General features: G+C 38.1%; 1 protein-coding gene across 1 annotated transcript in view; it reads right to left on the bottom strand.

Moving 5' to 3' along the window:
• LOC309562229 (putative ferric-chelate reductase 1) overlaps positions 1 to 18,810 on the bottom strand; it is a gene marked incomplete at its 5' end in the record, with an annotated part of 130,118 nt that overhangs the window by 90,080 nt on the left and 21,228 nt on the right. Inside the window, one exon of the mRNA XM_082266353.1 lies at positions 13,813 to 13,904. Within this exon, the coding sequence (XP_082122479.1) occupies positions 13,813 to 13,904 (92 nt within the window). The remainder of the gene's footprint in view (positions 1 to 13,812; positions 13,905 to 18,810) is intronic.

The following is an 18,810-nucleotide window of genomic DNA, read 5'->3' as shown; positions in this document are numbered from 1 at the left end:
CAACCAGAATCAAACTGTTTATTCAAATACGTGCACATACAGATATACACTCTGGGACAACCCCTCCCCCTTAGCAGCCAATCCACATACACATATACATCCCATAATAAGTTTATCTTAAGGCAGACAGAAACAATAGAAGAACAATGGGATGCAGGTACTTAACAATAACAAACCCCCCCCCCCACTAGCCAGGGTCTATGAGACACTCCTGCAATATTCTAGCAATCTGTTAAGTCAAACCATTTATCTTTATATATTTCCTGAGGGATATTGTCCAGAAATATTATTGTCCCACGTGAAAGAGCCTCTCACTCTTTCAACACAAACCACACATATAGAACCCAGGATAACCGGGGTAACACCAAATGCTGAGTCCAGTGTGGTTGTGCAGCGAGTCTGATTAGTGCAGACCCAACTGGGGTTCTTGGTCACCCTGTGCCTCTAATAGACACAGGGTGACTTACACATAAGAGGGGCTGGGGAAGCTGGACAAGGAGTCTCCCAAGCTCCCTAAAGCAATCTGGGTTCCACAAGCCCCCCAACCAAAGTGACTCACGTCACGCTGGCCAACCTGGTCTTGCATCGGGGACTGTTTTCGTCGCTACCAGACACTAGTAGAGTATTAGTATAAGGTACAGCACGGCACAGTCTAGGGCACACTTTCACACATTTTGAGAGACCCTAGCCTGGAACAGTTTTTTTACGGTAACAAAAAAAGTGTAAAGAAAAGTGTAAAAAAAAAATTATTTTTAAATTAAAAAAAAAAATAATAAAAAATCCAAAAATAGTTGTCGTTTTATTGAGGTAATTTTATGTTCTTACTCTACTTTTCTACTCTTTCTAATTTTACTGTACTTTATATTATACTCTTATACTGTAATGTTTTATTGTTACTGTTTTTCATTGTTAACCATAATTTTCTTTGCAGATACCACCATTCTACTGTACTTTTTGCTATTATAATGTAATGTTTTATTGTTACTGTGTTTTATTGCTAACCATTGTTTGCATTGCAGGTATGCCCATCAGCTGCATCACTGATTTGTTTATTCTGATAGCAACAGAGTTTGCTCTCAGCATATACGTAAATCAATGATTGCAGCGCAGTTAAAAAGAAGAACATACAGTATATGGAAAAGCATAGGGGATGGGGTGGACACAGATGGCGGATCTCCCCTATGCTTCGCAATATATTTTTAACACTTTTCTTGGCAGAGATTTCTTCATCTACATCGATTGATGTGAATGGAGAAATCTGCTATGTTCTTTTTTTTTTTTTTTTCGTTCAGCCTATGGGGCTGGTCAAAAAAGATCATTGCATGTATGCCAATCATTAGAAGTGAGTGGATGCTGGGAGGTCTAATGGTGGGTATACCGCACAATTTCTTGTTTTTTACAGCCATCCTAGCAGATAATTAGCTGCTAGCCGCCCCCCTCCCCTTCCGCCGGTGTGGTCAGATGCTTTAAGGGCAGAGGAGAGATCTAGAGTCTAATAGACGCCAATTTATTTTAAAGGAAGAGTACCTGTCACTATTTATTGCTATCATAGGGGATATTTAAGTTCCCTGTGATAACAATAAAAATGATAAAAAAATAAAATGAAAGGAAAGGTGTCAAAATAAAATAAAAAGCAATGTAAATAATAATAACATTTTTAAAAAAAATTCAAGCACCCCTGTCGCCCCGTGTTTGCGCCCAAAGGTGAATACATGCAACGGTCTGGTGTCATATGTCAACAGCAATTGCAGCATGCATGTTGGGTATCACCGCAAGTGACAGATCGAGGGCAGTAATTCTTGCTGTAGACCTCCTCTGTAGTGGTAACCTTTAAAGGCTTTTAAAAATGTACATAGTTTGTTGCCACTGCAAGGGCGTGCACACGTTTAAAGCATTTTATCTTTAGTTTTATATATATATATATATATATATATATATATATATATATATATATATACAGTGCCTTGCGAAAGTATTCAGCCCCCTTGAACTTTGCGACCTTTTCCCACATTTCAGGCTTCAAACATAACGATATAAAACTGTAATTTTTTGTGAAGAATCAACAACAAGTGGGACACAATCATGAAGTTGAACGAAATTTATTGGATATTTCAACTTTTGTTAACAAATAAAAAACTGAAAAATTGGGCGTGCAAAATTATTCAGCCCCTTTACTTTCAGTAAATAAATACTAGTGTAGCGCAGTCCGGTATCTGAGAATTATGACAATTAAATAAATTCTTAAAACGTCACAAACATTTTTAAAATTGTATAATAGTAAAAAAGTTCATAAAGGTAAAATTCAAAGATGATAGGAAGAAAAAACACACAGTCCACTGGTGATCCGGTGAAATAGTTAATATGTGTGACTTGAGTGCTCATAAAATCCCTTCACCCGGCATTCTCTGCCTCTCACCTCCAGAACTTGACCCCACAGGGTCTAAAAGCATAGATCAATCTCCACGATGATCAGCCAAAACGATATTAACAGGACCAGATCGATACCTCCAGCATACCGATGTCTCAAAACCACAGGGGATAATCTTTCCCAAAATGCTCCACAACATAAGGGTAAAAAGAAACAATCTAGTGCTCTCTGTTGCGGTAATCACATATTTATTGCTCATGAGGGTCATACAACGCGGAAGCCAGACACCTCACAGCACGCTGCATGCTCTGCTATCATTTTGCTAAATAAACCGGGACACAATGTAAGTGCAATATCATACTATGAGCAATAAATATGTGATTACCGCAACAGAGAGCACTAGATTGTTTCTTTTTACCCTTATGTTGTGGAGCATTTTGGGAAAGATTATCCCCTGTGGTTTTGAGACATCGGTATGCTGGAGGTATCGATCTGGTCCTGTTAATATCGTTTTGGCTGATCATCGTGGAGATTGATCTATGCTTTTAGACCCTGTGGGGTCAAGTTCTGGAGGTGAGAGGCAGAGAATGCCGGGTGAAGGGATTTTATGAGCACTCAAGTCACACATATTAACTATTTCACCGGATCACCAGTGGACTGTGTGTTTTTTCTTCCTATCATCTTTGAATTTTACCTTTATGAACTTTTTTACTATTATACAATTTTAAAAATGTTTGTGACGTTTTAAGAATTTATTTAATTGTCATAATTCTCAGATACCGGACTGCGCTACACTAGTATTTATTTATTCATTGAGGGTGTTGGATTACACTTGAGTGTTAGCTGCTGGTCCAGTTTTATATTCATTCAGCGCTGAATCTTTTATTATCACCTTTACTTTCAGTGTAGCAAACTCTCTCCAGAAGTTCAGTAAGGATCTCTGAATGATCCAATGTTGACCTAAATGACTAATGATGATAAATAGAATCCACCTGTGTGTAATCAAGTCTCCGTATAAATGCACCTGCACTGTGATAGTCTCCGTTTAAAGCGCAGAGAGCATCATGAAGAACAAGGAACACACCAGGCAGGTCCGAGATACTGTTGTGGAGAAGTTTAAAGCTGGATTTGGATACAAAAAGATTTACCAAGCTTTAAACATCCCAAGGAGCACTGTGCAAGCGATAATATTGAAATGGAAGGAGTATCAGACCACTGCAAATCTACGAAGACCTGGCCGTCCCTTTAAACTTTCAGCTCATACAAGGAGAAGACTGATCAGAGATGCAGCCAAGAGGCCCATGATCACTCTGGATGAACTGCAGAGATCTACAGCTGAGGTGGGAGACTCTGTCCATAGGACAACAATCAGTCGTTTACTGCACAAATCTGGCCTTTATGGAAGAGTGGCAAGAAGAAAGCCATTTCTTAAAGATATCCATAAAAAGTGTTGTTTAAAGTTCGCCACAAGCCACCTGGGAGACACACCAAACATGTGGAAGAAGGTGCTCTGGTCAGATGAAACCAAAATCAAACTTTTTGGCAACAATGCAAAACGTTATGTTTGGCGTAAAAGCAACACAGCTCATCACCCTGAACACACCATCCCCACTGTCAAACATGGTGGTGGCAGCATCATGGTTTGGGCCTGCTTTTCTTCAGCAGGGACAGGGAAGATGATTACAATTGATGGGAAGATGGATGGAGCCAAATACAGGACCATTCTGGAAGAAAACCTGATGGAGTCTGCAAAACACCTGAGACTGGAACAGAGATTTGTCTTCCAAAAAGACAATGATCCAAAACATAAAGCAAAATCTACAATGGAATGGTTCACAAATAAACATATCCAGGTGTTAGAATGGCCAAGTCAATGTCCAGACCTTAATCCTATCGAGAATCTGTGGAAAGAACTGAAAACTGCTGTTCACAAACGCTCTCCATCCAACCTCACTGAGCTCGAGCTGTTTTGCAAGGAGGAATAGGCAAAAATTTCAGTCTCTCGATGTGCAAAACTGATAGAGACATACCCCAAGCGACTTACAGCTGTATTCGCAGCAAAAGGTGGCGCTACAAAGTATTAACTTAAGGGGGCTGAATAATTTTGCACGCCCAATTTTTCAGTTTTTTTATTTGTTAAAAAAGTTTGAAATATCCAATAAATTTCATTCCACTTTATGATTGTGTCCCACTTGTTGTTGATTCTTCACAAAAAAATTACAGTTTTATATCTTTATGTTTGAAGCCTGAAATGTGGCAAAAGGTCGAAAAGTTCAAGGGGACTGAATACTTTCGCAATTCACTGTATATATATATATATATATATATTATTGTTATATTTTGCCAAACAATTGGGCATCAAATAGTGTATTTGTGCATTACATTTTGAAAAAGTGTTTTTTTTTTCTCCAAAAAATTGCGTTTGGGAAATCTCTGCGCAAATACTGGGTGATAAAAAAAATGCAACACACACCATTTTGTTCTGCAGGGCCTCTGCTTTAAGAAAATATATAATGTTTGGGGGTTCAAAGTAATTTTCTAGTAAAAAAAAAATATTTATTTCATGTAAACAAAAAGTGTCAGAAAAGGCTTGGTCTTCAAGTGGTTAGAAGTGTGGGTGATGTGTGGCATAAGCTTCTATTATTGGGCATAAAATGCCAGGACAGTTTAAACACCACCCCCCCCCCCCAAATAACACCATTTTGGAAAGTAGACACCCCACGCTTGCTGAGAGGCATGTTGAGTCCATGGAATATTTTATACTTTGCCACAAGTTTCAGGAAAATTACCATTGTTTTTTTACACAAAGTTGTCAATTAAATGATATTGCTCACACATGCCATGGGTGTATGTGGAATGACATTCCAAAATACATTCTGTTGCTTCTCCTGAGTACAGGGATACCACATGTTTGAGACTTTTTGGGAGCCTAGCTGTGTACAGGACCCCGAAAACCAATCACCGCCTTCAGGTTTTCTAAGGGCATAAATTGCGTGTTTTACTTTCCCACTACCTATCACAGTTTTGGAGGCCCTCCCCAAAATAACACCATTTTATAAAGTAGGCACTCCAAACTATTTGCGGTGAGGCATGTTGAGTTCATGGAATATTTTTTATTTTGCCAGAAGTTTTGGGAAAATAGCAAAAATGTGTTTTTTTTTTGTTTGTTTTTTTTTTTACACAAAGTTGTCACTTAAATGATATATTGCTCAAACACACCATAGCTATATGAGAAATGACACCCCAAAATACATTCTGCTGCTTCTCCTGAGTACAGAGATACCACATATGTGACACTTTTTGAGCAGTCTAGCTGCGTACAGGAACCCGAAACCCAATCACCACCTTCAGGCTTTGTAAGGCGTAAATTGTTGGTTTCACTCCTCATTACCTATCAAAGTTTCTGAGGCCATGAAATGAAACCCCCCCTCACCCCTAAGACCCCTTTTCGAAAAGTAGACACCCCAAGGTATTTGCTAAAAGGCTTGGTGAGTATTTTGCAGCTCTCATTTGTTTTGGAAAATGAAGAAAGGAAAGGATTTTTTTTTCTTTTTTATATATTCAAAACTTTGTGACAAAAAAGCGAGATCTGCAAAATACTCAAAATGCCTCTTAGCAAATAGCTTAGGGTATCTACTTTCAAACATTATCCAAACACCTGTGACAAAAATAATTAAATATTCAATGGGCCCAACATGCCTCTCAGAAAATCCCTTGGGGTGTCTACTTTCCAAAAAGGGGTCATTTGGGGGAAGGGGGGTTGTACTGCCCTGCCATTTTAGCACTTCAAGAAATGAGATGGCAGTCAGAATGAAAAAGCTGTATAAATTCCAGTATATACACCATAGTTTGTAGACGCTATAACTTTTGTGCAAACCAATAAATATACACTTATTTTGATTTTTTTTTTTTTTATCAAAGACATGTAGCTAAATACATTTTTGCCTAAATGTATGACAAAATTGAGTTTATTGGATATTTTTTATAAAAAAAAAAAAAAAGTAGTAAATTTAATTTTTTCTCAAAATTTTCGTTTTTTTTTTTTCCTTTATATCGCAAAAAATAAAAATCGCAGAGTTGATCAAACACCACCAAAAGAAAGCTCAATTTGTAGGGAAACAAAAAGGTTTGGGTACAGCACTGTATGACCGCTCAATTACTAGTTAAAGTCACGCAGTGCCAAATTGCAAAAATTGTCCTGGTCATTAAGAGGGTAAATCCTTCTGGTCTAGAAGTGATTAATAAACTACTGTATATGGATTCAAATTCTGCACACTCAGGGTTAGGGCGTGACTTGACTTTGCCACCTCGCTTTGGCTGTGTCATATCTAGAGGTGTGTTTTGTTAAGATGGTTGAATATTAATCAGAAACTACAATGCTCAAAAAAATTTGGATGTGGCTATTGGAGATAATGTTATGCATCATCACATTACACTAAGCACATTTTTTTCCTTAAGAAATCTCATTTCCAGGGAAAAGAAAAAAATGTCCTGGCAGTGGAGTATTCCCGTCTTCATCCTGGTTGATGGTGGATTTACTTTGGTTCCCCTTAAAATCCATCCCAGACCCGAAGGGCCTGGTATGGATGGGGGGGGGGGCAATCTGTTTTTTCATTGGCGGCATTATTTTGTTTACATTCATTTGTCAGTAGGGAAACCTCAGCTGATGAGTCATTGGTTGTTAAGTTGCTTCCCAGCCCACTCCTTAACAACCATTTATTATTCACACAGAATTGGGATCGGTCTATACAGTTTTGACCGATTCAAATTAAAATCGTTCTAAAAGTTTGGAATTCGTTAGAAAATGAATAAACTAAACAAAACAAAATAAAATGAATTCTGAAATGAATCCAAAAAACAAAATTAGCAACATAAAGTGTTTTTCTGTTCTGCACATGTCTAGTTCTCACCTCTTCTTTTTGATGCTCCAGGTTGGGGGGGATGCCTCAATGTCTTCACTTACAATACAGGACTAATGGTCATCATAACATTGTACTTGATGATATCAGAGCTGTGCCCAGAGCGCCTTATGGAGCAGACTAAAGGGGACCGGTTGCATTGAATTGTAAGCATGCGGCAGCAAGGAGTTAAGTAAGTTAAAGGTTTTTTTTCTTGGTAGGCTATGCAAAAACAAAAGTAGGGGGGAGCCCTACTACATGGATATTTGTTTTTTTTTCCCTGGAGTTCTGCTTTCTGCAGATTGGGAAGTAGCCCAGTTACATTACAATCTTTTCTTTTAAACAAAAGTTATTTAATTATGTGACATATATATTCTTTGAAGTCTCTTTGTACCCTTGTATGCTTTATTGAAAGGTATCAGCACTATTTTTGGCAATGGTGCAGACCATGATGCATGGTGCTGAGGTGCACTATAACACAAGTATATTAACATCATATAATTTATTGAGGTTTCATTTTAAAAGAATAGCAGCACACAACAAGGCATATACTGTATACCCACGTGTTAACGTGTTGCAGCAACACGCAATAAAACATGTTTTTCCTACGACTAGCCTCAATATAAGCTTAAAGCAAGTTCAGCTTTTGTAACATGTTACAGATGATATTCAGGATGTAACATGTTACAGATGCACTGGCCCCCACACTCCCCCAATCCCCTGATGTGACAACAAGCAGGAGACCTTCTCCCCCAGCTCACTGTCACAATCTAAGGAAAATGTGACCGTGCTGGGCCCGCCCACACAACCGTATTTGTGAATGTGAGAACTGCAAGTACCGACAGCCTTGTGGCTGTTGGCTTGTAGTTCTCAATTAGGTACCAGGGAGCTGTTGAGCACTCTAGGTAGTTCATTGAGCTTCGAGTGTACCTGCCGGCCTGTATCTGAAGTATGGGCAGACAGCCACTCAAACAGTCTGCTGGGCATGGCATTACCCCCACGATCCTCTGATCATTGGTGCATTTCTTTACAGGCTCCTAACAAAAAATAAATAAATAAATGCATATTGTCTGCAAAAAAATTTGAATTTATATATTTTTTTTAGAAAGGTAAATTTATCCTTTAATAGATTGCACATGTGTTGATTTAAGAATGTGTGGCCAGGTGAACAGATTAAAAACTATCTCCTCTGGACATCACACTTCCATGAAATTTGATTGGGAATTTTAATCTCCTTCCCTTTAATTTTTATTTGATAGTAGCATTACTTCATAAGTTCTGATTTACTTAAGAAAATGCACATATGACATTGCATCAATGCACCTCAAACCAAATTGAATTACCAATCTGCACCAGCGCGGGTCCTGGGAGACTGACCTCTTCGCACTCGTGTTGCTTGCTGTCAGGTGCCCTTGTCCACTCCAGCCCAGGGGGATGTAAGCATTTTATGTACTTTGTTTTCCGGTTATCAATACCAATAAACTGTTAACCCTTTCTATACTGGATATTCACCTGATTCCTTTATCTATTGCGTCCCGGAGTGGTTCATGCGCTGCCTTCCTCATGTACTTTTATTCATATGCTTGCTAAGTAAGGATGTACCTAAATTAGATATTTTTTTCTAATGTTTGTGGGACCTCCATCAGATAATTTTCACATTTCCTGCAGGACAGCACTGCATAAAGAGCATTGTGACAATACAAAATCTGACCATAAAACACAGAAAGAAGTAAAAATAGGAATAGCACAAGCTTTGCTGTGATATCACAAGCCACATGCGCTTACAGTATATGCCAAATTTGGTTTGTCTTGTACATCATTTTATGTGGTCTGCTTGTGAATGCATGCTGTAATACAAACAGGAGATGCTCCTTTGTTTGGTGCATGTGTGCTTTATATCCTAGCAAGCAATCAGGGTGTTTTGGACACTACAGTTTTTTTTACAGTACAGAATCTGAACACATTTAGTGCACCTTATCATCATATAAAGCACAGAATCAGCATTACGTTAATATCCAATACATACTCTGGGGCATGAAATGTAACTATTAAACATAAGTCTAAGATTTTGCATATAAATAATGCTGGGTACTTAAGCATGTGCTTGTGCAAACCCATAACACATGCGTGACCATTGTCTTTCTAACAATCTCTTCTACTCGTGTGCAATGTCCAATGCCTTAGACTGTTAAAATTAGATAACAAGAAAAGGACATTGAAAGTTAAACAGTTTTCAGTATGTATTTATGAGTTAATAAATACGTCAAAGTGATACTTATGGATTAACCTTTGTACACTGCAAATGACTTGGTCAGGGATGACTTGCAGAATGCATAACTTTATAGAATTAAAAAGGTTGTAGGGGCTGGACATTTTTTTTCCCTGCACGAAGGTAAAAAAAAGTCCTAATAATTGTGTCGCCCCTTACCCCCCTTATTTTTACTGAGACCTTTCTTGATCCAGGGCTGCGGTCATCTGAGCAGCACCTAGTAGACAGATTTAGAGTTGGCTCATTGTGTTTTGTGGAGCTAAATTTGATAGGTAAATTTGGGCAACCTGAGGGCCTAGATGCTTGGACCCCAGAGAGCTGGCTAAGGGCTATCTGCTGAAGATCTGCTCTGGTATCACAGGAGAAAGGTGCTGCTTTGAATTTGGAAGGAGGCAACCAGCTTTCCTTGGGCCTTGTGTGAGTACAGACGGTTTTGAGGGACCTTAGAGACTTTTGGGCTGCTGCCACCCCTCTGGTGCTAGAGAAAGCTAGCTGTGAGCTTGTTAAAGGGGACACTGGCTGGTGTTCTGAAGGGGCTCTAATGAAAGGAATTTGCATTTAACTGTTTCTACCTCAATTCTAAGTCAACTGTTTAATACAAGCAAGGGTTTCTACTACAGCTTTTCCAAAAGAATGGAATCCACTGCCATCAAATTGTATATAGTTTCTGTTATTGGAGTATCCCACTCAATTCTCTCATCCCTATCCAAGTTCCACGAAAATAAAAACAACAAAAATACCATCCCTAGACTGGTCATTGGAGGAAAGTATGGCTGAGATTGTGGGCCTTGCTGTCACAGGGGAAAAACCTGGGCAGAATTCCAGCAGCTCCTCCAAGTGTTGCACTACATTTAAGGGCTTGTAAAGGACTTTTTCCCATATTGCAGCAGTTGCTACTGGCAACAGTCAGAGGTAACAGTAAAAGAGACTGTTAGTGATTTTGTTAGATACCATTAAGATTGCAGGAGGGAGGCAATCAGTATGGAGAAGTGTTGGGTCACAGTGGGGAATATCTGCTCTACAGTGGGAAAAGCTGACAGTGCACAAGCATTTCCTGAAAGAGTTAGCTCAGGGCGTAGGAGCGAGAGTGCCAGTGAGGTCTGCCTAGGGACAGGCAGAGTCACCATCAGTGTGTGTGCTAGAAGGGAAAATGTCTGCTTCACAGTAGAGACTGTTGCCAGTGCAGAAGCATTTTCGGCTACTGGCGGTGAAGGAGTTGACTCGTACTGTAATGCGAGTGCCGGCAAAGCCTATCTGTGCAATGGAACCGTTCTAATCAGAGCGACTCAAGTCGCTCCGACTTAGAAAAAGGTTCCTGCACTACTTCGGGGCGACATCGGAGCGGCATGCATTGATTTCTATTATAGAAGTCGTTTGCAAGCCGTGATAAAGTCGTGCTGCACGGGGCGGCTCAAAGTCGGGGAGACTTTGAGTCACCCCAGTGTGAACCGGCTCTTACTGTTTATTTCTTTAGTTAGTTACATAACACTATGGGCTCTTTCACACGGACGTTCCGTATGTCAGTAAATCACCCCATCCGTTTGCGGGTGATTTACGGACATAATAAATGTCTATGGGATTGCTGATGTCAGCGGATAACCATCCGCTGACATCCGATTTTCGTCCTTTCAGTTCTGTTCCATTTTTTGGAACGGAACAGAACCCTATTTTTGTTCCGTTTAAAAAATGGAACGGATGCAAAATCGGATGTCAGCGGTGCCCATAGACATACGTTATGTCCGTATATCATCCGCAAACGGATGGGATGATATGCGGACATACGGAGTGGATGACACAAGTGTCATCCGCTCCGTGTAAGAAAAAAAAAAAAAAGCACCAGATCGGAAAAAGAAAACTGAACGGCCGTGTGAAAGAGGCCTAAGAAGCAAACTAAACTTCCTTAAAGTGTTGGGTTTTTTTTTGTTTTTTTGTGTTTTCTATTTTTCGTTTTTTTTTACTTTATCTCAAAGCAGAATTCTATGACTTTGATTTCATGTCCTGGTTAACGACGTCTGATAGATATGGGGCCACTTCACTTTACACCCAACTATCAATGTACTAAAAAATAAATATTATGTAATAATATCATCTACACTCAACCTATCCATCGGGGTATCCAAGAATTCTACTAATTTAAACCAAATTTTAGTGATTTTTTTTTTGGGCATCCACAAGCCTCATACATTATTCTATTTTAAGGAAAGGCAGTATTGATTAATCAACTTTGATTCATTTTTTCCACACCTGATTTCCCTAAAGTCTCAATACATATCTACTGTGTTGCTATCAATATTCATATAATTAGTAAAAGAAGTGTCCCCTCAGGAATTTCTTAGTAGCATTGTTCATCTCATAATTCTCTATTACACCTAGAAGACACACCTCAGGATTACACACATTAGGGAGATGAAAGTTATCCGGTATGACCAGTGACGACAAAGGCCTAATCTTGCTGCACTCCCACACCATATAGATAAATATTTCGTCAGTCAGCCTATACTTTTGGCATACAGCACCGTCTCTTTTTTTATTTTGAATCAGTCTTACAGTCTCACTGGGTATAGAAGGTTTCATGTAAGAATCTCAACTGAATCATTTTGTAATTGGAGAAAATATCTATCATTGCACACATATCTAAATATGTGTGCAACAGCTGTGTCCGGGTGTCTTCTAATAAGTCCACTTGATCTTATTTTTAATACATTTTTCATGATCTTTCCTATTAATTTAATACATGCAATTCAAGTTTAACCCCTCCTACTGTACTGGCTAATCCACGTGGACTATGCACTGCAATTAGCCCCGCCCACCAATCCAACAAATCCACCCCTTGACTTGCCCCCATTCTCAGGAATTATCATTTTCAAAAGTTCCCATGTATGAGTTTCAGCTTAGGTAGTATTTCTCTCATCAGTGGTTGGAAACTTGTACTCTTGTATACCATTTCTAATAATAAATATAAAATGTAACTCAGAACTATAAAATCAAATAGGTGCAGCGCTAAAATTGCATACAATAAATCGCAATATCTGCTAAATGTATACAAAAAATGTCCATATATCAGTGGTAAGGTTTAAAGAGTAGTTCCTCCAACTTCATAAGTAAGTACTAAGGAGACCCGTGCTGTTAAGATGAATGCAGGCACCACTTGAAATGTGAATCCATCACCAAAGTTAGTACAAGCCTCTCACCTCCATCACTCGACCACTAAAGGTCACTGCACTTTAGGTCAGGGTAAATAACCAGATGGACTCCTGTAAAAACCCGATCTCCTGTGCTATACATACACACTGCAAGCTCTGGTGGTCGACATGTTTGGCTGAGAGTCACCTTGATGGTATTGCGATTTATTGTATGCAATTTTAGCGCTGAACCTATTTGATTTTATTGTTTGTGTTGGGTATTGATAGGGTTGACCTATTCCAGTGTTCAGCTGCATACATACCATTTTTTGCTAGATGTGAGCGCTGAATAATTTCTTTCTATTTAACTCAGAACTATAGTCTGATTCACTATTTAGGGGAGGACTGGCCAGTGTAGGTTTCCCCAAAGGGGCACCTCAGAAGTGCTTGTTGGTGCAAGTAGAGACATTTTAACTTTTTATATTATATAATATATTATATATTAATCTATATTATATTATATAAATACTTGTCAATGAGAGCTGACCCTTACCTATAATCAGTGACAAACAAGAATGCATTAATTGACCAATTCCATCCATTCCATTCCAATGTCCATCGCCCCAGCCACAAGACATGCAGTTACAAGACAAACCATTTTTTAATTATAGGCTAATGTGTCATTTTCCTTTGTTCACAGGAAAACATACTGTATGGCCATCTATTGTCACTCTAATTCAATGTAGCAAGTAACATGTAGATACTACTTAATCCCATTTATTGTTCTGTTATTCAGATCAGTAAAGGATAGGTTTTGATTTAAATGGTTAAAATGGTTTACTGTACTTGTCACATCATAGCTAATTGCACTACTTATGAAATTAGTCTTTTTTTTAATCCCATTAACTAAAAAATCAAAAAGTATTTTCCCGAAACATGCAAAATACCTTACTGTCAAATTTTAAACTGTAAAGCAAGTTCATGTTCATTTATAAATTTGAAATATTCATGGTGTCCAATAGCAAATGATCAGCTGTTGTACATTCCAATACATTCATATATGTTATTATAACCTTTTTTCTATTCCTGGCCTCCCTTCCTCCCGAACAGTAAAATGTTTAGGTTAGAATTATTAGCATGGTACTCACTACTCACCTAAAAAGAACACTGGCATGTGATGATGGTGCCACCCACAAAGCTGTGATGTTGGTTTTATTACTTGAGTTTTTGTGGCTAATGGATGAATTCTGAAAAGAAACAAATGTTTTATGCAGCAGTGATAAATAAGCGGGGGTTCAGAAAGTTGGAAGCTACTGCTATGTCTTGAGCATTGCGACAAATACTTTTCTTGTTACCATAAGGCCTCATGCACACTGGACTTTATAAAAACACCAGTAGTGTTAACTGTAGAAAGCTGTAGCTGTAGAATGACTTTTGCAGTGTTTTTTAGCATTTGCATTTGCAAAACTATACTCCCATAAAATAATATAGTTCAGACGTTGCCAGTAACCCTTGCTCAGCAACCTAACTGGCTGGTTTATATGACCTGTGTAGTTAGATTCATTGCTGTTAATATTGATAACTTACTTTCACATTGTCAAAGGAAATATGTTAAAATTTTACAGGTAAGCACATTACTGAACTACACAGAGATTAAAAAATACATAAAAACCAGCTTGCCATATGGGGTTTATACGTGCTACTGAATGATCTGCCAAAAGCTTCTTTTTTTTTTTTCATTCCCTTTGTACAGCTGAAGGAACAATAAACTGCTAAATTTTCGCCAAGGTTGCCTCAAAGTTGAATGTTGTATGTATTAATGATTGCATCCATATATTTTATGTTGTCAAATAGTACCAAAATGGGACTGCTGTATAGGACCAATTCACATAGTTTAGTGTTATGAGAGTAATTAATCTGTTCTTATTTTACTGTTCGTTATTTTCCTTACTAAAACAGGCAATTCACAAAAGCTGGAACCATTTTTGCATACTCATCACGTGATACTGTATGTGTATGTTAAGCTGGTGTTATTTTAACATCACAGACTTTATTTTATTTTTTTCTGTAAAAAAAAATAAAAATTTTGGGTATTATTTTAACACATTTTCAGAGCATTTTGGTAAATCCTTTCCCCTATAAAATGAACCACTGACAGGGCCCCCTTCTTTTAGACATGGGAACATTCTCTGGGTTAAAAAACACTTTAAATTTGTGACATGGAGCAATCCATTTCTACTACATTGCTTGGTGTTCAGAGACATTTAATTTTTCATGTCAGGCAAACTTTTTGATAACCTTAACCTCCCTGGCGGTATGATTGTTTCCAATTTTAGGTGCTGAAAGCAGTACCATTATTTTGCTAGTAATTCTTAAGGACGAGCAGCCCAAACCAACTATTTACATATGATTTTTTTTTCTGTGCATTCTTCTTTATAACATCTCGGGTATGATAAAGTTTGAAACACAAAATCATAAATTGTAATATAATAAATAACTATAAATAAGTAAAAGTCTATATGTATATATGTGTGTGTGTGTGTGTATGTGTATACATATATGTATATATACTGTATATATATATATATATATATATATGTGTATATATATTGTGTATATATATATATATATATATATATATATATATATATATAAGTTTCACTGACATATATATATATATAATACAGTAAAACTGCAGGCAAGGGCACTGGGGGGCAAACTAAGGTCAATTTATTTTATTAAGTAATGTAATCCAATAGGATTACAATATATCAGTGTGTTTCACTTTTTGAATTTGCCGCCGGTTCCACCCTCTGCGACGCGGCGCTCGCAGGGTACGGAAGCCGGGGCACACAGCATCAGGCGTAAGATCTGGCCGCCGTACACTGCCGGAATACATCGTGGGATCCTGGGGACAAGGTAAGTAACCTCTTCCAGGATCCAGCGATTTCTCCCTGGTGGTACCCCGATTGTGGCTCGGGGTTACCGCTAATGGCACTGAAATTCCACACCGAGCCACCGCCAGGGAGGTTAAAGTGTAAAAAAAAAAAAAATTGTGTACAAACTACACCTGCATGCTTCTTTCTTCTTCTGGGTCTTGCAATAATATGATATTGTGGAAATGAGGAAATGCAGCAAGAATCAGGTAATTCCGTAATTGTGTCATAATGTCACTCTGAAAGAGGTGATAATTCTATACCTTGATAACGAGTAATAAAAGGACCTTTTTTCTTTGTGAATTGCATTTCAATCATATCTTATCATTCCGGTTGTTAAAATAATGTCTGAGTAAATAAACTAGATGAGTAGGTAACATAATGCCTAAGATGTTAAAAAATAAAGGCATTATATAGGAACCCAAAAATTATACACACAACCTTTTTTTTTTTAATTTCAGTTTGTATATACAGAAGTACAAATACAAAAGTTGGAGAAAGAAGTAGGATGATAAATCAGAAAAACATGATATAAGTAACATACATATTCATCACATGCACAATATGATAATGAGCAATATATCATATCAGTAAATATTATGAAAACATTGAAAATGCTGTGAAAAGTACAATCCCAGCAGACATTACACAAAAGAAGCCAAGTGTTATATATCCAGAAATAGCAAGGCAGTATGTAAACTATTCCACATTCAACCTCTGTATAAAACACCGCCATAAAGACATATAAGTAGAACAAAATGAAGGGAGTATGGGGAAAATAGCATGGAGTAGAAATAGGAAAGGGAAGGAAAACCAAAAAAACATGAACCCATAAAAACTGGGAGGGGTCAATGCTGGAATCAATAACAATACCAGATATTGCACATCAGGCATTAGAGCAGTAGAAATGAAAGAAAAATCAGTTTCTCCAATTAGCATCTATTTGCGGGCCATATGGCTGGCTTGGAAAGACACAAAAGGCATTCTAGTGACCCACATCTTATAAAACATCATGCTTGTCTTGACAAACGTGTACCTGTTTCTCAGCTTCCATGATAGAATTTACTTTCCTAATCCATTCTGCAACAGAGGGTGTCCACAGTTGTTTCCATTGTTGTTTTTAGTTTGAGTGGGATCAAACTCTTGGCGGCATTTAGTAAATGAGGTATTACATTCTTTCTATAAACCCCAACAGAAGCCAAAATGGCATTTACCAAACATAGTGATGAGTCATCTGGAAAGTGGTAATGCCCAAAGTCAACTGTCTGATTTCAGTCCAAAATGATTTTCCAGTCCCTCCAGATGTGAAGATGAGAAGCCTGCATGCCACAGCCTCTCTAGCGTCTGTCCGAAACCTCAGGGCTATGCCAAGGCTTAAGTCTTAGGCACCCTGTATCACCTTGTTAGTAATTTATAATTGGTTTCATGCATTTTAGAGCTTATGGTGGAGGTATGTATACATTTTAAGATGTTACCTGCTGAGACTCTGACAGTGTACATCCCATCTCAGTTTCCCACTCTCTAAAATACAGTAAGGCCATAGGGGAGCTATTCTGGTCCAGGATCGTATGAGGATTCATAGTGGTATACTATCTGTCAACAGCTTGACCATAAAGATTCAAACGTGATTAAAAACATCAGCACGTGTAGCATTATCAAAACGTCAACAAGTGTAGAGGTAATATTTTCAATTTTGAAAAATCAAAACTCCAGATACTTGTAACTCTGATATTAAGTTGGGGAGTGAAATCAGCAGGTCTAAGATATAAAAAAGAATATCATCTGCATAAGCAGATAGTTTATGCTCCGTGGACCCCACGGTACTTACATGTATATTTGGGTTCCTCAGGATCTTACAGAGTAAAGCTTCTATCTCAAACTTAGTCTACCCTGTCAAACACTTTTTCACCATCAGCGGTCAAGAGAAGACTGTGAGGAGGTGAGCGCTGGGCTCTCACCTAGTGAGTCAAATGTAAAGCTTGCAATGAGTTACAGTATCTCTAGCTTCTCTGCCCATAATAAACCCTCTCTGATCAAAATGCACTACACCAGGGAGCAAGGGTTTGAGTCCATTCACCAGCAAGAATTTTTACATCTATATTCAAAAGAGATACAAATCAAAAGATCTCACGCTGGGTGTGGTTCTTTTCTCCCTTTAGAATAACAGTTATATAGGTCGTAAGAGCCTCAGGGGGAATACCATTACATTTAGTTTAGGAATAAGATATCTACACATGTGAGGGGTCAAAAGGGTCAAGCATTTATGGTAAAAAGTATTATCATATCCACCTGGTCCTGGACTTTTCCCATAAGGGAGTTCTTTATTTGTGAATTCAATTTCTTCAGGAGTGATTGGCTTCTCCAGGTAAGCGATCACCTTTGAGGAAAATTTAGGGCATTGGACTGGATTCAAGTATTGTTTATTGTGATCCCTAAGTTCTTGAAGGGCCTGTGCAGCTTCATTCAGTATCAAATTGTACAATCACCAAATTATTGTGGGATCTGGGTCGAATGGTAAATCCTGTTTCCCTAAGACACCCGAAGCATGGAATGCATTAAGGGTTAAGCCGCTGACATCTCCGACATCACTTCTGGTTTCTTGGAACGTACCTCAGCTCTGTGATTACGAGCGGTGGTGCTGGGCTAAGTCCTTGGCAAGTGAGCTCTTTGTGTTGCTGCCTTTCCTGGCACTATTTTATGTAAATGCACATTTTATCATTTTAAAATTCCTGCAATATTAAAAAGTATACTACACTATATAAATTCCCTCTGGGCTTTTTAATTGTTCCTTTCTGGTGAATGAGAATTAACAGTTAACAGTGGACTTAACAAGCAGATTGTTTGCAGTTCCTCCACATCATGGATGTAATTCCCACTGTTTGCAGGTTGCTTTGTAGGCTGCATAGTCTGGTGAGTGTGGAATTTATCTACATGTGGTGGAGCACATTGTGTATAAGAAGATATTGTCACCCAGTTATATTTTTCACAAACACGGTGATTGGAAACATACACATATACTGTATTTTGGACTTTATTGGTACTATGATCAAATGCACATGTTAAGTTTAATTTATGGATGTGATACAATTATTTGATTTGAAGTTTTGTATTTTCTTGAACTACTTGTATATTTGTAAGGCTAGCACATATCTTTATTTCTTTTTTACATTGGTAAATTGGATGGCCTAAGAGAGAAGTGAATTTGTGAACATAACAG

This window comes from Pelophylax lessonae, assembly GCF_965119305.1.
Source record: "Pelophylax lessonae genome assembly, chromosome: 8".
NCBI classification, from domain to species: domain Eukaryota; kingdom Metazoa; phylum Chordata; class Amphibia; order Anura; family Ranidae; genus Pelophylax; species Pelophylax lessonae.
The sequence above is the reverse complement of the archived record's forward strand: the minus strand, read 5'-3'. Positions and strand labels throughout refer to the sequence as shown.